A 19,562-nucleotide genomic window follows, 5' to 3' on the forward strand; every position below is an offset into this window, starting at 1 on the left:
CCCAGCCCTTGCACATACTCCTCTTTCTCTGCTGAGAACATGGATACATGCCCCAGGACATGCGTGATGCCAACATCGTCACTTTGTACAAGAACAAAAGAGACCGCATCAATTGAAACAACTACCAGGGCATCTCCCTACTCAGCAACATCGCAAAGGCTTTCACCTATGTCACCTTGGCATGCTTGCAGACCCTAGCCTCCCGTGTCTACCCAGAGTCCCAGTGTGGCTTCTGAGCTGGCCGGTCAACTGTAGGCATGATCTTCTCACTACGCCAGTTGCAGGAGAAGTGTCATGATCAGCAGATACCCCACTACATCATCTGATAAAGGCATTTGACCTGGTCAGTCGAAGCGGACTCTTTAGGATCCTGAAGACGGTCGGCTGACTCCAATGACTGCTCGCTGTCGTTACGTCGCTTCACAACACCATGCACAGCTTCAATGGCGTAACATTGGAGGCCTTCCCAGTTAGCAGTGGAGTGAAGCAAGGCTGTGTCCTTGCGCCGACGCTCTTTGCCATCTCCATGCTTTTCCAGTATGCCTTCAAGGACTGCAGCGAAGGAGCGTACATCCATACCAGGGCTGACGGCAAGCTGTTCAACACCGCCCGTCTCTGTGCTAAGACTAAAGTCACCGAGGTCCTCATCCGTGAATTGCTCTTCGCCGACGATGCAGCCTTAACATCACACACGGATGATAGACCTCAGCAGCTGGTATGCCGCCTATCCCACACCTGTAAGGAGTTTAGACTGGCCATCGGCTTGAAGAAAATGGACGTCATGACGCAGGATGCAAACTCATCTGCCTACGTCACCATCAACAGGTACAACATGGAAGTTGCTGACAACTTCACATACCTCTGGTCCACCATCTCTAGCATACTCTCCGTTGATTCTGAGGTTAACGGCAGGATTACCAAGGCAACAACAGTGATGGCTAGACTGAACAGACGATCTGGAACAACTCCAACTCACAGTGAAGACCAAACCGTGCGTCTACCAGGCCTGCGTGCTCAGCACACTGCTCGACAGCAGCGAGACATGGACCACCTATGCGAGACACAAGAGGAAACTCAAAGCTTCCACCTGAGATGCCTGTGACGCATTCTGCACATCCAGTGGCAGGACAAAGTACCCAAAACAGAGTTTCTGCAACATGCCAACATCGACAGCATGTTCTCCAATCTCAGCGAGAGGCGCCTTCACTGACTCAGACACGTCAAGAGAATGGACCCAGGCCACATTGCCACGGACCTGCCATATGGGGAGCTAACATAAGGTGCACAACCGACTGGAACACCATGTCTGCGTTACAAAGATCTCTGCAAGAAGGACAAGAAGATGGCCAACGTCAACCTCAAGGATTGGGAGAGCTGTGCTAATGACTGCTCCACCTGGCGCCTAGCTGTCAGACACCTCGTTCAGAAAGCCGAGGTAGACAGGAACATAAAACACGCTGAAACGAGAACCAGGAAGAAGGCAAAACAACACCTTACTCTGAAGCTACACCATCATCTCCTGTAGATGGACGGATGCCAAGGCAAGGTTAAAAGACTTTGTAGCGGTGTTACAAAATTTTGGTCACCCCAATGTTAAACGAGACATTGTTCTAAGCGCGCATTTGGTTATGCCACTTTGCCAGGGTGGATTTCAAACAACTACCCTGTGGATTCATACGGACGCCCGCGAAATCCTAAACTGTGAAGATGCCATTGCCATAGGTGATGAAATTGACAATGGAATTGAAATGATTATCGAATCTTTGGGGAAACACAACAATACAGGATCTGGATGATCCCAGGAAACGGTGTGCCCAAGACTTTTACTATGGTGCAATCAGTGAAACTCTGCAGCAAACAATGCCAGAACCAGGTAAAACCATTGTCAGATTTACTGCAGAACATCGAAAGATGAAAGTCCCCTATAACATAAACATGGACTTTGAATGTCTGAACATTTCAGTGGCATACGCGAATGCGTTAGGTCTGCTTTCAAAGACACAAATATGTCTGATATCTTCTGAACTGTGCTAGTCATTTTTGATGGATATGTGAAGAAACTTTTACTTCCACCAATGCCAAAGTCCTTAATCACTGTCATATTACTGGTGTGTACAGACGTGCTGAACACAACAGATGTAATCTATAGTTGAGAAGTTATCCCAACTAAACCGAAATTCCTTTGGTGTTTCATAACCTGTATGGGTACGAAGGTCATTTAATAATGCAAGAAGTAGCCACAGAATCAGACTCACCGATGAGCATGATCCACAACAACGTGAAAAAAAATGACGTTTAGGCTGGGCGAACTGCAGTTCATCCATTTGTCTTTTGACAAGTTAGTAACAGTTGAACAGTAGAGAGCTTTGTAATTTTTTATTGATATGCTAAGAACTTTATGGTTCATGATGCTGGCCAACAGATCGGATGAAAACACAAACTGACATTACACTGGGTATACGTCCCAATCCCAGTCCGTGCATGGATTTGGAAATGTTGAAGCCGGACGTGTGGGGTAAACTTTTGATTTCACTGACGGACCCAGCCCGCAATGCATATATTGACCAAAAATATGCATCCATCAGGACAATCGGTGAATGTTCATGGATGTTTTATCTTGGTCTGAAAACCATATCTCTCAATAATAGATGTACCTATGACATGGTACGCACAGCATACTGCACTGCCAGTTGATCAACAAGCCAGACCGACCACATTTATAAAACATTGCGTACCGGCATCACACTTATAGCCATCCAACCCAGCCATACTAGTCTATACTGTTGTCTTTCAGATAGTCCAAGAGATAGGTAAAATGATCTTGATGTACATGTATTATCTGATTAATGCAAAAAGATATGAATTTATCATTAACACAATGAAAATGAAAGTTCTGATTTTTGACAAATGTTGAAAAAGACAAGAAGCAATTTTCAAATCAGCAATTAGGAACTTGAAATTATCAGAAATTATAGAAGAATGATCCATCGGAAGAATGATATTTAATGGGAATTAAAAATGCAATTAGTCAAGCAAGGAAAGGAATGTACCTTCATAAGAAAAGAATACAAATTAATTTACCTGTCTACTGTCCGCTTAAACATTTTGATTTGACAAAAATTCCAATTCTTACTTACGAAGCCAAGATCTGGTATTTTTGACAACTTAGATATGATGGAACGGAGTCATTTAAAGCTTATAAAACGTGAAATAAAAGTTAAAAATTCGACCCCTGCATATATACTTCAGGTTGAGTTTGGTCGAACCATTCAATATTTAAAAATAGAAAGGAGTATGGATGGATGTTGGGCAAACCTCAGTGGTATTAAATGATCTGAACTACCTTATATCATGTATATTAATGGTATGGGCAGACATAAATGGACAGAAAGCATTCATAACACCTTATGAGAAACTTGGTTAGATACAATCGTTAAGGAAATGTGTTTTGATTAGTTTATACATAGGTATCATTTACAACAAACTCTATAAAAGCTGATGCATCTATCGTTTGTAAAATGAAATTCAGCTTAGAAATTGAGACCAGCTGTCTTGCAGACAGTGCTGCTGCATGCTCCATGGATTTAAAGTTTTATGTAGAAAATACTTAGTCTACAGGAAAATACCTAAGCCATAAATGTTAATACAGTGACCATGGATTACTTGTGATATTTTTAATAATGTTTTAGATGTGTTTGTCACAAATAGGACAAAATGAACTTTCTGCTGTGGATTTTCAAACAGGATGCGTTCATTAAGATGGCTGCCAACATTCAATGACCAACTCAACTGCTTTTCATCATTTGCAATCACTGTACTCTGTATTTTTGTGACTAATACATATCATGCTAATATTGAAATATATACTAAGGGACAAACTTTAAAATGAATATTTTTTATAATGGATTCATCTATCACATCTATGTCAACTTTCTCACATTCGTCTGACTCAGAAATTTTTTCATTTGAAGGATTCTCTGATGTAGTGCAAGACCTTCCTGTTAAGAACTATTTATAGTGTATCATCTACAATGTGAAACATTTAAATTCATCATAGAGCAAGACCTTCCTGTTAATGACTATTTAGAGGGTATCATCTACAATGTGAAACATTTAAATTCAACCAATTTCACAATAACATTTTTGACAGGTGGATTTTCCATCAGTTCCTGAAACAAATTAGGAAGGAATTCAATTTTGATTCATCTCAGTCCAAGTTTACTATTACAACACATTCTGATGGACTAAAATGTGTACTTAGTTTTTAACTGTGCTGAAATTCTAACATAGTGAGGGGTTTTATGGTAACTGAATTGGAAAGATAAGAACTTTACTAGAATGGCTACTATATATTTTTAGAATCCTCCATGAGTGAGGATAGTTTCAATTCCACATATTTTATCAGATATAGTGGACTTGAATGAGAGTTGTAGTCATAGAAACCAAGAATTATCTGATGAGAGAGCTGACTCATTTTCTAGAGTTCCTGCAATGAATAGCACTCTAATAACTATGATCCCTATGCAACCATCAGACGGCCATACTAGAGATCATAGACAGCTCTCTCATGTATGTGTAATACTGACCTGCTGATGACTTTATACAAACATTCCAGAAGCAAGTGGCAGGATGCAAAAACAGATTGACAAGCTAACAAATGAGAAGGTTACATTAGCTGCCCAGAGATAGAAACCTTTGACTATCAGCAGACATTCATTAACCATTGTTCCTAAACCTATTTCTCTAAGTAAAGGTGCACATACACCTGAAGTATTGCCAAAAGAAAACCCAGTGCAGTTTTCCAACTCTGCCACGGACTCAGCCAGAACTGATAAAGTTAAGAGTAATAAAGCACCATACAGACTAACTTCATCAGTACAAAGTTAACATAATACTTTGCCTTCTACCAGCAGAGATAACATCCTCCTTATTAGTAGTTCCATTTTGCATGGAATTAATTCAGGTTCCAAAATACAGACAATAATGGAAGATATAAAAATATAATATGATCTCTCCAAGTTTACCTAAATAGTCCTGGAATGCCAGTGAAGGGACTGATCTAGAACATTTTGAAAAACGATATGACCAATTACTTACACAAATCCAAAGGCAAAATCAAAGCTATCTTGTGCATTGTGTGAAATAGACCCCAGGGGAGATTGTGATGTGTTATATATCAATGAGGTCAACCGAAGTCTCGCAAGTGAATGGAAGTGTGATACTGTTTACAATTACACGAGTTTCCTGGACCAAGAGGGACAAGTGAAGCAGCATTTACTTGGACAAAAGAGATAATATCCACCTGTCTATCAAAGGGGTGGAAAAGCTAGCAAAAAATATAAATGCAGTCATTCGTGTAGTCTGGTCTTACTGCCACATTACAAACTTCATCTGTTCCTATACACCCATGTAGGTCAAAACAACAGACAATATGGTCAGCCATATCAATACAGTCAGTACACTTTGGGATGTGATTACTGTGGGGAGACCAAACATTCAGCACAGGAATTCAGGCACAGACAGACAATACAATGTCATCAGTGTGGTAGCTTTGGACACAAAGCCAAAACTCAAACTAGATTTATGGAATAGGAAAAGGCTAATGAGGCTATCTCAGCTCCGCAGGAAGACTCTGTTCAGCAGGGAGGACCGATCTATCTATCAAGGACTCTCATATACACCAGGCATCCCTTGTCAAAACAGATTTGATCTCCTTGCTGATAGATGTTCTGAATGTGGAAACTGACCATCTACTTGTACATATTCAAATGTGACTGATAGTTCAGATTTATACAATGATTATAAATTAGAAAATGCAGTTGTAAAAAACTAACTTTTTTTACAGTAATGACAGTTGTAACAATGATCATTATGAACGTAGTTTTAATAATGTTACTGTCTCCTTGAGTGCCTCTAATAGCATTGATATTAATCTCATGAATTTAGAGTTTCTAGTAAGGGTCTACATGTAGGTAATTTAAAAATTCAGGGTCTTCATGGAAAGATCTATCAGATGAAGTTACTGCTAACTGCTCCAAATCATATCATCCTTTTATTTGGACTCTTGGAAACAATGTTAAAAGAAAGTCAGGGTGAAAATGTATTGTATATCAATGGCTATGACAAACCTTATCAAAGCGATAGGTAAACATTCGGTGGTGGGCTCCTTGTGTGTGTTAGAACTGGTACTATCTCTGAAAGATGGTAAGACCTAGAAATACGGGAAATAGAATCCATTTGGCTACAGATCACTCCAGCAAAAAGCTACGAAGGTTTTGTGTACAGACCCCATTATCACATACTGATTGGTGTGAATATTTTGAACTTTACGTAGATAAAATTTCAAATGAAGAGAAAGAATTTTACATTCTAGGTGATATAAATAGAGACCTTCTCAATGATCAAATTAAAGTGAAATAAATGTGAATTATATGAAGTTTAATTCTTTGTTAGAATATGGAGCAACTAGCAAATGAACCCACCAGAATAACATCTACCTCTAAAACGCTTATGTATCATATTTATACCAATACAAAATAAAATGTTTGGAAGTAATGGTTCCAAAGATTGGTATAAGTAACCACTTTGCAATTTTTCTAATACGTAAAGTCAATGGCAAATCAACAAAAAAAAACATATCCATAAATCCATTACTTCTGGATCTTTACAAACTTTGATACTGTTAAATTCCTGGAAGATCTGAAACAGATGGCATGGAATACAGTCCAAATCTTTGAAGATTGTGATGATGTTTTAGATACTTAGATCTGTTCATCAGTATAGTGAACAAACATGCCCCTTTGAAAACACACATGATCAAGAAAGACCACCAGCCAGGCTGGATCTCCACATCAATTTTAGGAGCAATAAAACAAGTAGATCAGCGAAAATCAGCATGAAATCAAACGGAATATAGAGTTTGGAGGAATAAAGTTAATAAAATGATCTGTCAAGCCAAACAAGTGCACTACATAAAACGTGCTGGATGAAAACCAAACTAACTCGAAAGCTATCTGAAAAGTGTTTACAGAGTTTGTTGCAAGGAAATCTAAGAGTCAATCATGAGGGCATTTATACCGCTAATCCAACTGACATCTCATATATTTTTAATGGCATTTTCATTCAAATTGCTGAAAAATTTAAAGAACCCAGAGCTTCATCTGATCATCTGGAACTCAAACATTTTTGTGCTAAATTAAAACAACCAAGCAATACAAAGTTTGAAATTTCTGAAATGAGTCCAGAATTTGTGTTGAAATATATTAAAAATGGATGATTGTAAAGCTACAAGACTTTATATGATTGGACCAAGACTACTAAAGATAGCTGCACCTGCAATTGTAGAGAGTATAGCTTTCATTTGCAATGGAAATATTAGATCTAATAAATTTCCACAAACATGGAAAACTGCCAAGGTTACACCATTGCATAAAGCAGGAACAAAGATGATGTAAATAACAACAGTACCATCTTTATCCTTCTTTAAATGGTCAACTGTCTGAAAGTAAACTATTAATTGTGGAGTACCACAGGGCTCTGTCCTTGAATCTCTGATGAAGTAAATAACTACATTCCCATATACCTACAGTCCCATCTGAAAGTAAAACTATTAATTTCGGAGTACCACAGGGCTCTATCATTGGACCTCTTATGATGTAAATAACCACAGTCCAGTCTCTGATGATGTAAATAATTACAGACCCATCTCTATCCTCCTTCTTTAAATGGTCAACTTTCTGAAAGTAAAACTATTAATTGTGGAGTACCACAGGGTGATATTCTTGGACCTCTGTTATTCATTTTATTTATCAACAACTTAACTCTTAAGATTGGAATTTCAGTTTCTTCCACTGACCTCTATGCAGATGATACTAGATGGGTAAAACCAAAACGGTACTTGAAAATGACTTAGAAACTACTCTCAACAGACTTCAAGTATGGTGCAAGGAAAACACTATCATCATAAATACAGAAGAAAAAAAAGTCCTACTAGTTACAAGGCAACAAAAACTAGCAAGGCTAGACAGCGACAAACTCCATGTTCTATTTGACAATATGATTCTTAATATGACCTCTCAGGATAACATTCTTGGTGTATTTGTGGATAACAATCTTAAAAGATTAATTCTTATCTTTGGCTACTGAGGAAAATCAAAACATACATTCCTCTTCAGCATAGGGTAATCTTTTATAAAAGTTATGTTCAGCAATATCTGGACTATTGCAAATGTTAAGTTGGGGTAATGCCTCTAATTAAAACATAACAACACTTTCAAGACTCTCAAATAGGTCTTGCCATATAATTCCATATCAGTGTATAGACAATGTCCAAGATGCAATGAATAATATAAAGGTTTTAACAATACATGAAAGAATATTTCTTAGAAAGGCCAAATTGATGGATAAAACATTTTTCAATATACTTGTCCACTGGTCTCGAACAATATACCCAGTGACAGAAGGCAGGCTCCTGGCATTTCTTCTTTTCATAATCAAAGTTTCAAATGGATCTTTAGACAATTGATCAGTTCTTAGCCTAAAACAATAAACACCGCCTGCCTTTCTGCAATTTTGCATCATTATCACAGTTGAATTTTTTAATGCAGGATTTTATATATGTTCATGTGTTCACAGATGCCTGTGCATGTGTTCCAAGCTTGATACTTTGACTTTTAATATCACTTAATTATTTAGTGTCAAGCCAGATTCTTCGCATCATGTTTTATATACCGTATATATTGTACATAACAGATAGAACGCCTCAGGGTAGATTAGTTCTGCAACTAATTGAGTTCCCTTATCTATATAAAGTCTTTATTATTATTATTATTATTATTATTATTATTATTATTATTATTATTATTATTATTATTATTATTATAACAATAGTTACTAAAATATATAGAAAATATAAGGCAAACATAATAATATTTCAAACAAGCAATTATTGTTTACCTATAGCCAAAGGAGGATATGAAAATTGCCATGACAGGAAAGATTTTGCAACCAGCAAAATTAAATTAAATATCTACTTTGGATGCAGCTAATTTAGTGAACATATTATTTACTACCCAAACACTTCTATATCAGATCAATATACCAAATTAAAAAGAGTTACTGAGTTCTTATGTAGATGTTGTGTTAAGAAATCTCTCTAAAATCTTTATTAGTACTTTATCAAAATTTCGGATATTTCTAATCATCTTTTTAACGGTTTCCAGGAAAAAAAAGAATTGTTTGCTTGCCCTTTTTAAGGGTCTTTTTAATACTGCATTGTTAATTCTCAAACACATATAATAACATTACCTTATTTTACAGGCACTGATCTTGTTATCTCCAAAACCTGATGTAGTAGCAATACTGCATAGTTTTCCCCAGACCCATATAGTAACATTACTATAGGTCCCGGCACTGATTTTATGATCTCCAAAACCTCGTTTAATGACAATACTACATTGTTTATCAACAATTCCATGCACCAGTAGAAACATTGCTCACTTTCAAGGTAACAGGTGATTTTATGATCTGCAAAACATGTTTTAGTAATACTACTACATTGATACCCAAATCCATGTAGTAACAATACCCTACTTCCAGGTGACACTGTAATCACCAACACTTGATGTAAGCTACAATAATACATAGCTATCCTCCAAACACATGGAGTATCATTACCCTATTCCACTGGATCAGTGCTACACTGAATTTGTGATCTCCAAACCCTGCTGTAGTAAGAATACTACATAATGGTAAACACCAAAATCATGTAGTAATATTTCCTATTTCCATGTGAATGTGTACCACCCATTTTTGTGACCTCCAAAAACCTGATGTAGCAACAACACTACATTAGTAAACACAAAACCCATGCAGTAATATTACCCTGTTCTCATGATAACATTGTAACACTGACCTTTTGGTCTCCAAACCTGATACAGTAGTAATACTACATTGACTGAAATCCATGTACAGACTTGACCCTATAATTTCCCAGCGAGGGTGGAACACTGATCTTGTTGTCTCAAAAACCTGATGTAATACAGCTACAAGAATGAGGTGTGATGATATGCATTAATGATTTGTGTTAATATATTAACATTACTACATTGTTACTCCCAGAATCCATAAAATTAGCTTATTTCCAAGGTAATAATTTAGTACCATTGTTTTGATCTTCAAAACCATTAGTAGGTACCGTTACTGCAAGTCCGAAGTTAACTGCTATGCCAAAATATTGCTTCCTAAAGTTGCATTTTTACTTTGTTAGTCTAAAACTTCTTTTGTTATAATGCCCTGTTTCCGAGGAAAAATACAAGAAAATTATAATTTGGATTTTCACCTTTCTTAAATGACACTAAAACTCTTAACCCCACCTCATCCTTTATCCCCCACCAACAAATTCTGCCAAAACAAATTATTAGAGCTTAGTACTAACAATACTTATTAAAATGATGTTCTGGACAGAGGTTTTGGATACTTCGAGATTATGTCAACGAATAAATGTACACCATTTTCAACAACCTTTCCTCTGGTCAACCTTCAGGACCTGTGGAGAAAAGTTTGAGAACACAATTTCAGTTGACTCATTGTCACCATACAGTTGTGATACAGACGATACACATCAACCTTTAACAACATTTGAATCTGTCTATATGGATTTGGTACATACAATTGCCCCCCCCCCCAACAAAAAATATGTGTGTTTCGCATCTCACTGTTTAATAAATTAGGGTATATATTACGAAATAAGTACTTTAAGTACTGGGATAAAAAACAAAGTTCAGTTAGATGCAAAAATCAATTTTTGAATTCTATTTTAAATTTAATTGTAAATTTTATATATAATGTACTAAGAACTTCAAATACTGGGCTAAAGCAGCTCATTTAGAGGCACAAATCAATTTTGCAATATTTGAGTGGGAATTTTTTATTCTTTTTTTGCCCATGGGGAGTGCTAGGGCTAGCAGTGAAAATCTAGGATGATCGGCCAATCCAAAGCACAAATTTCGTTTTCTTTCTTGGCCTTGTGATGAAGAGCACCTCAGAGCCTTGCGATGAAGAACGCTCGAAAGTCATATGAACTTACACTGCCAGTAGTTAATGATTTTCTCTCTTCTTCTGGAAAGTGGAAGGATTACAGTTCTAACCCTCTTTGACTTGTTTGTAGCATTTGACACAATAGACCATTATATATTACTTCACCACCTCCAGCATGTATTTGGTATTCACAATAGCCTTAATATGGTTGAAATCCTAATTAGTCAACAGGATAGAAATTGCGTCCATCAATGGAAAACATTCCAGCACTGTTGATCTATGTTGTGGTGTTACACAAGGCTCTCTTTTTGGCCTTGTTCACTTCATTCTGTACACCCATCTGTTCTGAAGTGGCATCGGTTGTAATAGTAAAGACCACTCCCGTGGCCTAGTGGTTAGAGCGTCTGCCTCAGAAGCGGAAAGTCGTGGGTTTGATCCCCGGCCGAGTCATACCAAAGACTTACAAAAATGGTACTAACAGCTGCCTCTCTGGTGCTCAGCATTAAGAGGTTATTGTTAGCACTGGTCGGCCTGGTGTCAGGATAATGTGACTGGGTAGGACATCACGCTACATGTCTGCGGCATGATGCCCCAGTGCTAGACAACTATAAACTCACACTGCAGACATCGCAGCAATATGACTGAAAAATTGTTAAAGCTACATTAAAAATCCCAAATCACACACACACTCACCAGTAGTAAACTGATGACGCTCAAATATACAAATCTACTTGCCCAAATGAAGCTGAGGCTGCTATCCAAGGTAAAGAGAGGCGCATTTCCAATGCAGAATAATCGATGACATGTAGCTAGCTGCAAATGAATGATGATAAAACTGAAACCATTCTGCAGTGTGACAGTTTATAGTGATGTCTAGCACTGGGGCATCATGCCGCAGACATGTCGCATTATGTCCCACCCAGTCACATTATTGTGACACCAGGTCGACCAGTCCCAACTCTAACCTCTTACTGCTGTGTGCAAAGCGAGGCAGCTGTTAGTACCATATGTATATGTCTTGTGTTATCTGTGTTTGAGATGTCAGCAATCTGACCAACACTTTAGAAATACGTATCTAAATTTAATTTGCTACTGCATCATTAAAATAATTCCACAATTGAAACCTGGTGAATATGTTTGTAATAAACTATAGATTAGATTCTGATGTCATACAAGCATTTTTTATTTTTTATGACATAGCTGTACAGAGATATTTTTTTATAAAATAAAAACAAATAAGAGACCGAATGCTTATCAAAGGTTTAAGAAAAAATAAATACAGACGACATTAGTTCTCACAAGCACGAAGTGATATGGATACTTGACTGGACACCTGGATCATTATATGAATTACACGATTGCACAAAATCCACATGCGACAGAAACATAGGTAGAAACTTTGCATGTTTTCTTTGCATCGCTTAGAACATTATTTCAATTATGGCTGTTGACCCTTTCACCTCCCGTGGTGATATATGCCTTATATAATAAGAACTGATGCTGACAGGTGTTGCATGGTTAAAATACATTAATTTGTGCGACACGGTAGATTCAGGCAATTAATTTTTTGAAGAATTTAATTTGTTTTTCAATTGACATGTCATCTAGCCTTACATTCTATGGTAATGATATACTATAATGTGCAATACACAAATTTGATGAATGCAAAAGGTGCACAAAGTTTCTTATTTCATCACATGCTATAAATGTTAATACAATTAAAATGCTAACTATGCTTGTCCCTACGTTCATTTCATCACAAGTAATATAAGTGTTTTGGTCAGTTTCTCCGTAGCTATCATACACAAAGATATGTTATGTTATATAAAATGACGATTTCATTAAAGACATGAAATTAAGTCAATCCAGACAAATGTGTGAAAATTCTGTTAAACAAGATGAAGAATTACTTTAAACATGCATGGTTAAATATTGTTTCAAGTGACTAAAATTAGGGCTTAGAGAATACATTAAACTGCATACAGTATTTTCCGAACAGACAGATGTGAGATATGTCAACATAAAGCTTGTGTTTCTGCTATACAATTCCCAAAGTATTCCAGGGTTTTGTAGGAAATGTTGGCTGTTTATAGTGTTATATTAGGTACCAATGCACTAATTTAGGCAAGTACCTTCTGTTACGTCAAAGTGTAGTCACTAACAAAATAAGAAACAGTATTCTCTGATATTTGATATGGATTCACTTACCAGTAGAAAATGTTAACTATATTCAATGGAAAGAAGAGTCAGAGACTGAACGAACAATGCTGCTGGATCTCAAAATTTGTACTTGTTCCAATGGATGATAAAGCAAATAATTCTGATATATCATCTGGTTCCTTAAACGATATTTGTATTTCTATTCCATTTATTTCTGTCATATGCAGTTACTTGCATAAAATGCAACATAGTCTTTGCTAATTTTGTATATGTCATGTCCAAACTGGTGCCTAACATAAATAAGATAGCCTTTGTGAATCTGAAACTATAAACAATTCAAAGATTTTCAACACATATGCAGAAATAAATGAAAGAAATAAATATCTTAATTACCTTAGTGATACCTTCAATAATAAATGGGGAAAATGCATTGTTTTGTTTGATGGACATTATAATGCTTTAATATCCAGACCAAGACGGGTCGGATGACATGCTGTCTCTTTACGCAGGAGAATTAACTCTCTTTGGTCTACAAAACCTAAATAAAACCTCAGGACAAAACTGTAAAAGCTGCCTTACCAAATGAAAGCAAAAAGGGTGTTGTGCTTCGCTGATGTACATCACCAATTTTGTGTTGTTTCCTTAGAAAAGACACTTTACTGTCATTGTGCAACAAGCAAACTAAAGCCACTGGGGACTGGGGAAAAATCAGTCTGGACTTAATCCAGCCAAACCTGAAACATTCGTATACCTCTGTGATGCACGTCAGTATTGTTTTGTTTTATTTGTACAAGAGAAGGATTGGATACTTGCTAATTTAATTGAATTCATGTGCTCCTGTGCTGGTGTACTGGCATAGTTTAAATAAGTCCCTTGCTGGTGGTTCAGTTTTGTTTAGTTTGATGGGACAATAACATGTGTAAGGTACCGGTACCATAATTTCAGTCATGCTTAGTTTAACAAAATATATAAACTCAATACATTTCTTCCTCATTTTCTATAAAATTAGTTTGATCTGTCCATTCATGGTGACTATAAAAAAATAAAATGATACATATAGTGAGGCCTATGGTCTTGTCCATTATGGGAATAATACGTACGTGTGTGTGTGTCTGTTAAGACGTCACATTCTTAAGGTCTTTATTCATAGCTTTATTTTATGCATATATGTTGTTTTCATTCAAAATAAATAAAGGTAATTTGGATTATCTACTACTGATAAGGAAGGGATATTTTCTATAACATTCAACCGAAAGGTTGACAAAATAATTTGTATTACAAACGTTGGTATGTATTAGGAGTGTGTCACATGGAGTAGAAACAATGGGGATAATAAATGGAACAAAATCCATTGCTGAAGATGGAAGTTGTAGTTTCAGAGATGTATCGTACTCTACATTAAATACTATAAATAAAGATATAGTTGTTAGATATACATTATTATAGTATGTTGAAATAAAAAAACTATTTAAGGGTCTTTGAGAACATAATATAACGCATGTGAGAAGATAACAACTAGGCTGCTGATTGGGTTGAATTTATAACTTTATATACACGCATATACACAAAGTTCAATTATTTCAACGATTCAAAACAAATAATTTAAACAGGTCAGCACTTATTAACGATGGCGTTATATATGTTATCCATATAGGTATTGACATTGCTGCAATTCCAGTAGTAATCCTACTTAGTTCGATTCCACTACATACATAAATTCTAGTTGTGCAATGTACAGCGAACATGATATAATTTTTCTTGTTTTTTTGTAAATACAGAGTTGTTGCACATGCATGCCATGATTATTTCTGGCAAAGTGTAGTTAACTTCTATATCTGTTCAGGCAGCTTCATTTGATAAAGCTTTCTAAGCCGACAATTAGTTCACAAAAGATGCCCTCATCTTAGAAGGAGCAATATGTTCAGCTGTTATGCAGAAATGACAATAAAGAAAGAAATGAAGAAACGAAACATGCATCTATTTTATCTTATTTACATTAACAGGGGACAATACGTTTGTAAAGCCCATAATACTTCTGACATTTTGAAACACTCAAGAATTCTTTGATTATGTCTATTCCTTCAAGGACTTCTTCAATATACTTATTACACATTGAGTTTGAAATTCAACCAAATAGCGTATGTACAAAAGAAAGGTAATCCTATAAAATAAATATGACCATATGTTTCTCAGTGAATAGTTTGAAATCAAGGCATCAAATTCCGCAAAATAAATATTAACAATGCTGCATAAAGTTGCGCACAAAACGTTAAATTGCAGTACTTTGTGAAGCATTTAATGAATGCCATGAGATTAATAAAGAGAGACAATTACAAGTGTTGAATAAAGATAATGGGAAAATAATGCTGCCATTAGAAAAGTTCTTTTTGCAACATACAAGGGAGACAAAAAGTAAAGCTGAAGCTACAAATTGCTGAGATATAAACATAGATACTGGTAGAGAAGCAGATTATTAAACAAAGGAAAGAGAAGCTGATATGGCAACATATAAAAAGAGATGCAGTTGAAACACATGAAAGAGAGAATCTGATATTTAGCAGAATCATAACATGAAAAGAACAATATGCAAAAGATGCTCATTTTAGAGAATTACACGGGACAAAGACGATTTAGCCAATGAAAAAGTTCTAATCCAATAAAGTTAGAGAGATAAAGAAACGAAGTGAGATGCTAGAGAAAATGTTTATATTAGAGGCACAGATAGAAAGATATGCAGACTGATTAAAAAGAATAATAAAAAATGGGATGTTTTACGGAAGGTAAAAAGAACACGAAACGCTGATGATAGATAGGATTTTGATATAAGAGGAGTAGATGGAAAGAGAGGAGAAAACAGCAAAATATGACAAACTGATAACTGTCAAAGAGATGGAAGACAAAAAGCCGAAACTATATAATACCCACCTGTTAGAGAGGCAGAGCACAACAGGAATAGACACAGTACTCAAAACTTTGGACAGTTCTTTATACACATACAAAATGAAAATCAGAAATAATACAGATAGTTATGGAGAATGACGAGGGCACTGAAATATCAGAAGGTAGAGAAAAGCTTGCAAAGTAAGGCTCGAGTTTTTATTTCGATACAAATTTCCAATGGGGCATACACAAATAATGGAAGAAATTGGGTTTGGCTATTTATGAACTCTGTTTAGGCATCACTGGTGGAAAGACCTGAAATGTGAATAACGTTGTCATGAACATTGGGAAGTATACCTAGTTTCTATCTGATGTCAGTGGTGGTGACCGAAAAACACCCACCTAAATAACCAATCTCACATAACATTTTTATAACATGCAACTGGATGACTCTTTATTGAGTTTAATTCTAGACCAATACAGAAAATCTGATTGCTATACTTTCATTATCTAAAATTTAGAAAAAAATATTTATGACACATTCTTTCATAGTAACCAGGTATTTTCCTAATATAATGTTTAGGATTCCTCATTGAGATTCCTCATAAAATCTTTGGGGTATAATTTTTTATTATTATATAGATATAGTTTGCATGGTAAAAACGATGCAATTTGCAGACTTTAAGCATGAAAACAACTCCATAATAAAAACTAAGTACTTCGACATAATCCCATTTTCCATGTTGTAATTGTAATTTAGAATCAAAGATTTTTTTATTAGTCTCAACAGCCAAGACATTCAATATACAAATAGCCTAGCTACAACAAGGTCATGTAATATAGCATGACTTAACATTAGTTTGAAATATTCCCATATATTGCTTGTATTTACTGTTACAAATCTGTCTTCTTGCCCTGTTTTCATCCTGTCTATAATCGAATAACAACAACTTTAAGATGACCACTTGCAGGTCATCTAAATGTTTATTATGCATAGACTTGACTCTCACACATTAAACTGAGTCCCAGAGCTAGGGTGGGTTTTAATAAAACGATGAAAGTACCCTGCTACAGCCTTAGAATTACTTTATTGTGAATACATGCTGAACATATATGTATTCTTCAAAATGTATGGGAAGAGATCAAGAGTATTTGAAGCGAGTTTAATATTAGCATGCCTCTATTTTAATTGAGTTAGAATAATTTTTTCTCTTGAATAAACATTCCAACTCATATTTATAAATAGAGGTGATCATGTATTCTTTATATTTTCATTTCATATTTTGTGTAGGATATATGTCAATATTTATTAAAATTATTGAATGACAGCAATCAAATATCAGCATATATATATATATATTTGCAAAAGATTTTAACACATTAACTGTGTGTTCACATTCTTTATCATTTTTTTAATTTCAATAATGAAGTATATTTCTTCCGTCCCCATACACAGTGGTTGGAAGAAAAAATGTGTCACAGTCACAGATGAACATAGGAAGAAACGAAGCTGTTTATGTCTGAAATTCAAAAACTTGTGTCTTACTTATTCGGGTTCATTTAATTTGTCCTTTTCTTGAATGGGCTGATTATATAGTTTCTTTTCATTTCATTTGAATCTCCAGTCAGATGCAATGGTCATCTTTGGAAATGGTCGGAGCTCTCATCATCTTCCCAGAACAATTATTGAGAAGGTTGGTCCACAGATCCAGAGAGAATTTCAAGATAAATATCCCAATGGTCTAAGCAAAACGGAGGTGGCGGTTCTCAGTGGCTTCAACCTTCCCGTTTGGAAAATCTTCTATTGTGAATGTTCTGAGGATGTAAGTATCAGGTTAAGATTTACGTATTCATTAAACGATGTTAAATACTTACTGTTTAATTAATACAACATTAATATAATTAATATATCTTGCTACTTATTGCAAATGATATTCAAGTTTGAATTTTAAACAAAGGATGAAACTGCATTTGACAATGCAAAACCATAGAGAAACTGACACTGTATGCGAATAAAAATAAAATTGCTAATATGTATCGCTAGGGTACATTTTTCATTTCAGGAAATTTGTAACCAATGAAAAAAGGAATCATGAGTATTCTGAAACTTAATAATAAGCAATCTGTCATCAGTTACATCTTGATTTCATCTAAATAAGAACCACCATTATAAAAGGGTGAAATGGAGCAAAATTATATATCAACCTAGAGATTTTGCTTCAAAGCTAAGAAACTTAGTGTCTGCACGTGAGAAAATCCATTGGAAACTTTGCTGATTTATACACCACTCCCACGATACTAGCACAATGACAAATCACGAATCCACTTATAATGCGAGGGCAGTAATGGATCCCAATTTTTGCTTTACCAAATGATACCAAAACAATGTCTCTCTCTCTCTCTATCCATACTTGAAGACAATCGTGTTCAAAATTGGTAACAAACTCGGACATATCGCTCGTTTTATGGTCACAAACGGAAGATACAACCTGAAAATTGTAATCAACATTATGATATTATCAACTTGTAATAACTATTCATATAATTTGTTTTTTTTTATTTCCAAACAACATTCTTAATTAATGATATTCATATTCATCCTGCTTTGTACACATGTATAGCACGCCACTTCGGAAAGCAGAGTAAACCATAAACCAAAGGGCAGTGATGTAATACACAAATGGTTGTGTATACATGTGATGGTTGTTGAAAACAGTTGGAATAATGTTAACAATCTTGTAGATGTTGGACGTTTTGAAAATAAATGTAATTTATACAGAACAACTTCCTTAGAAAAAGCAGTGTATAGACAATTATTATCGACACGCTTGTACAACGAGGATTCAGTCATTAAACAACCCAGTCCCACCGACCGACCCCGTAGTATTCTCAATGTCTAGCTGAGATTTTGGAGGTACCATAGTAACTCGCACTCTCGGTTATAGTGCAATCTACAGGAGCTGAGCACTTGTTTGTTTATTAGTACTTTCAAGACTGGACTATTATAACTCAGTTCTGTCTGGTTCATCTCAATATCTACTCTAGAAACTTCAAAAAGTTCAAAATAGAGCTGCTCGGATCATACTTAGAGTACCACGATCAGAGTACACCTCCCCGCTGCTCTGTACCCTACACTGGCTATCTATTTGATCCAGAATCAGACACAAAATTTGTTCTCTGTGCTACGTTTCACTGTAGGACTCTAGTCCAACATACCTATCTGACCTCACCCATGTGTACACACCAGCAAGATACTTACACTCCTCTTCTGACAATCGTATACTCATTTTTCCCACTATGAAAACGAAGTCATATGGACAGCGTTCTTTTGCATACCAGGGCCCAGCAACGTGGAATGAATTGCCCACTGAACTTAGACACAAAGACACAGTGATCACATTCAAGAGTGCTCTCCAAAGCTCACTTATTTCGACTGCAAGAACAAACTTAAAGACCTAATAATGTTTCCTACCTGAAATATTCTC

The 19,562-nt window shown here is 35.8% G+C and overlaps 1 protein-coding gene across 2 annotated transcripts in view; it reads left to right on the forward strand.

Moving 5' to 3' along the window:
- LOC149800055 (uncharacterized) overlaps window positions 1–19,562 on the forward strand; it is a 323,160-nt gene that overhangs the window by 162,119 nt on the left and 141,479 nt on the right. For both annotated transcript variants that reach the window (XM_089959611.1, XM_089959612.1), the window contains exon 16: window positions 17,703–17,900. In XM_089959611.1, the coding sequence (XP_089815737.1) occupies window positions 17,703–17,900 (198 nt within the window). The remainder of the gene's footprint in view (window positions 1–17,702; window positions 17,901–19,562) is intronic.

The sequence above is a fragment of the Sinohyriopsis cumingii genome, chromosome 5 (genome assembly GCF_028554795.1).
Source record: "Sinohyriopsis cumingii isolate HCF-2022 chromosome 5, ASM2855479v2, whole genome shotgun sequence".
Taxonomy (NCBI): Eukaryota; Metazoa; Mollusca; class Bivalvia; order Unionida; family Unionidae; genus Sinohyriopsis; species Sinohyriopsis cumingii.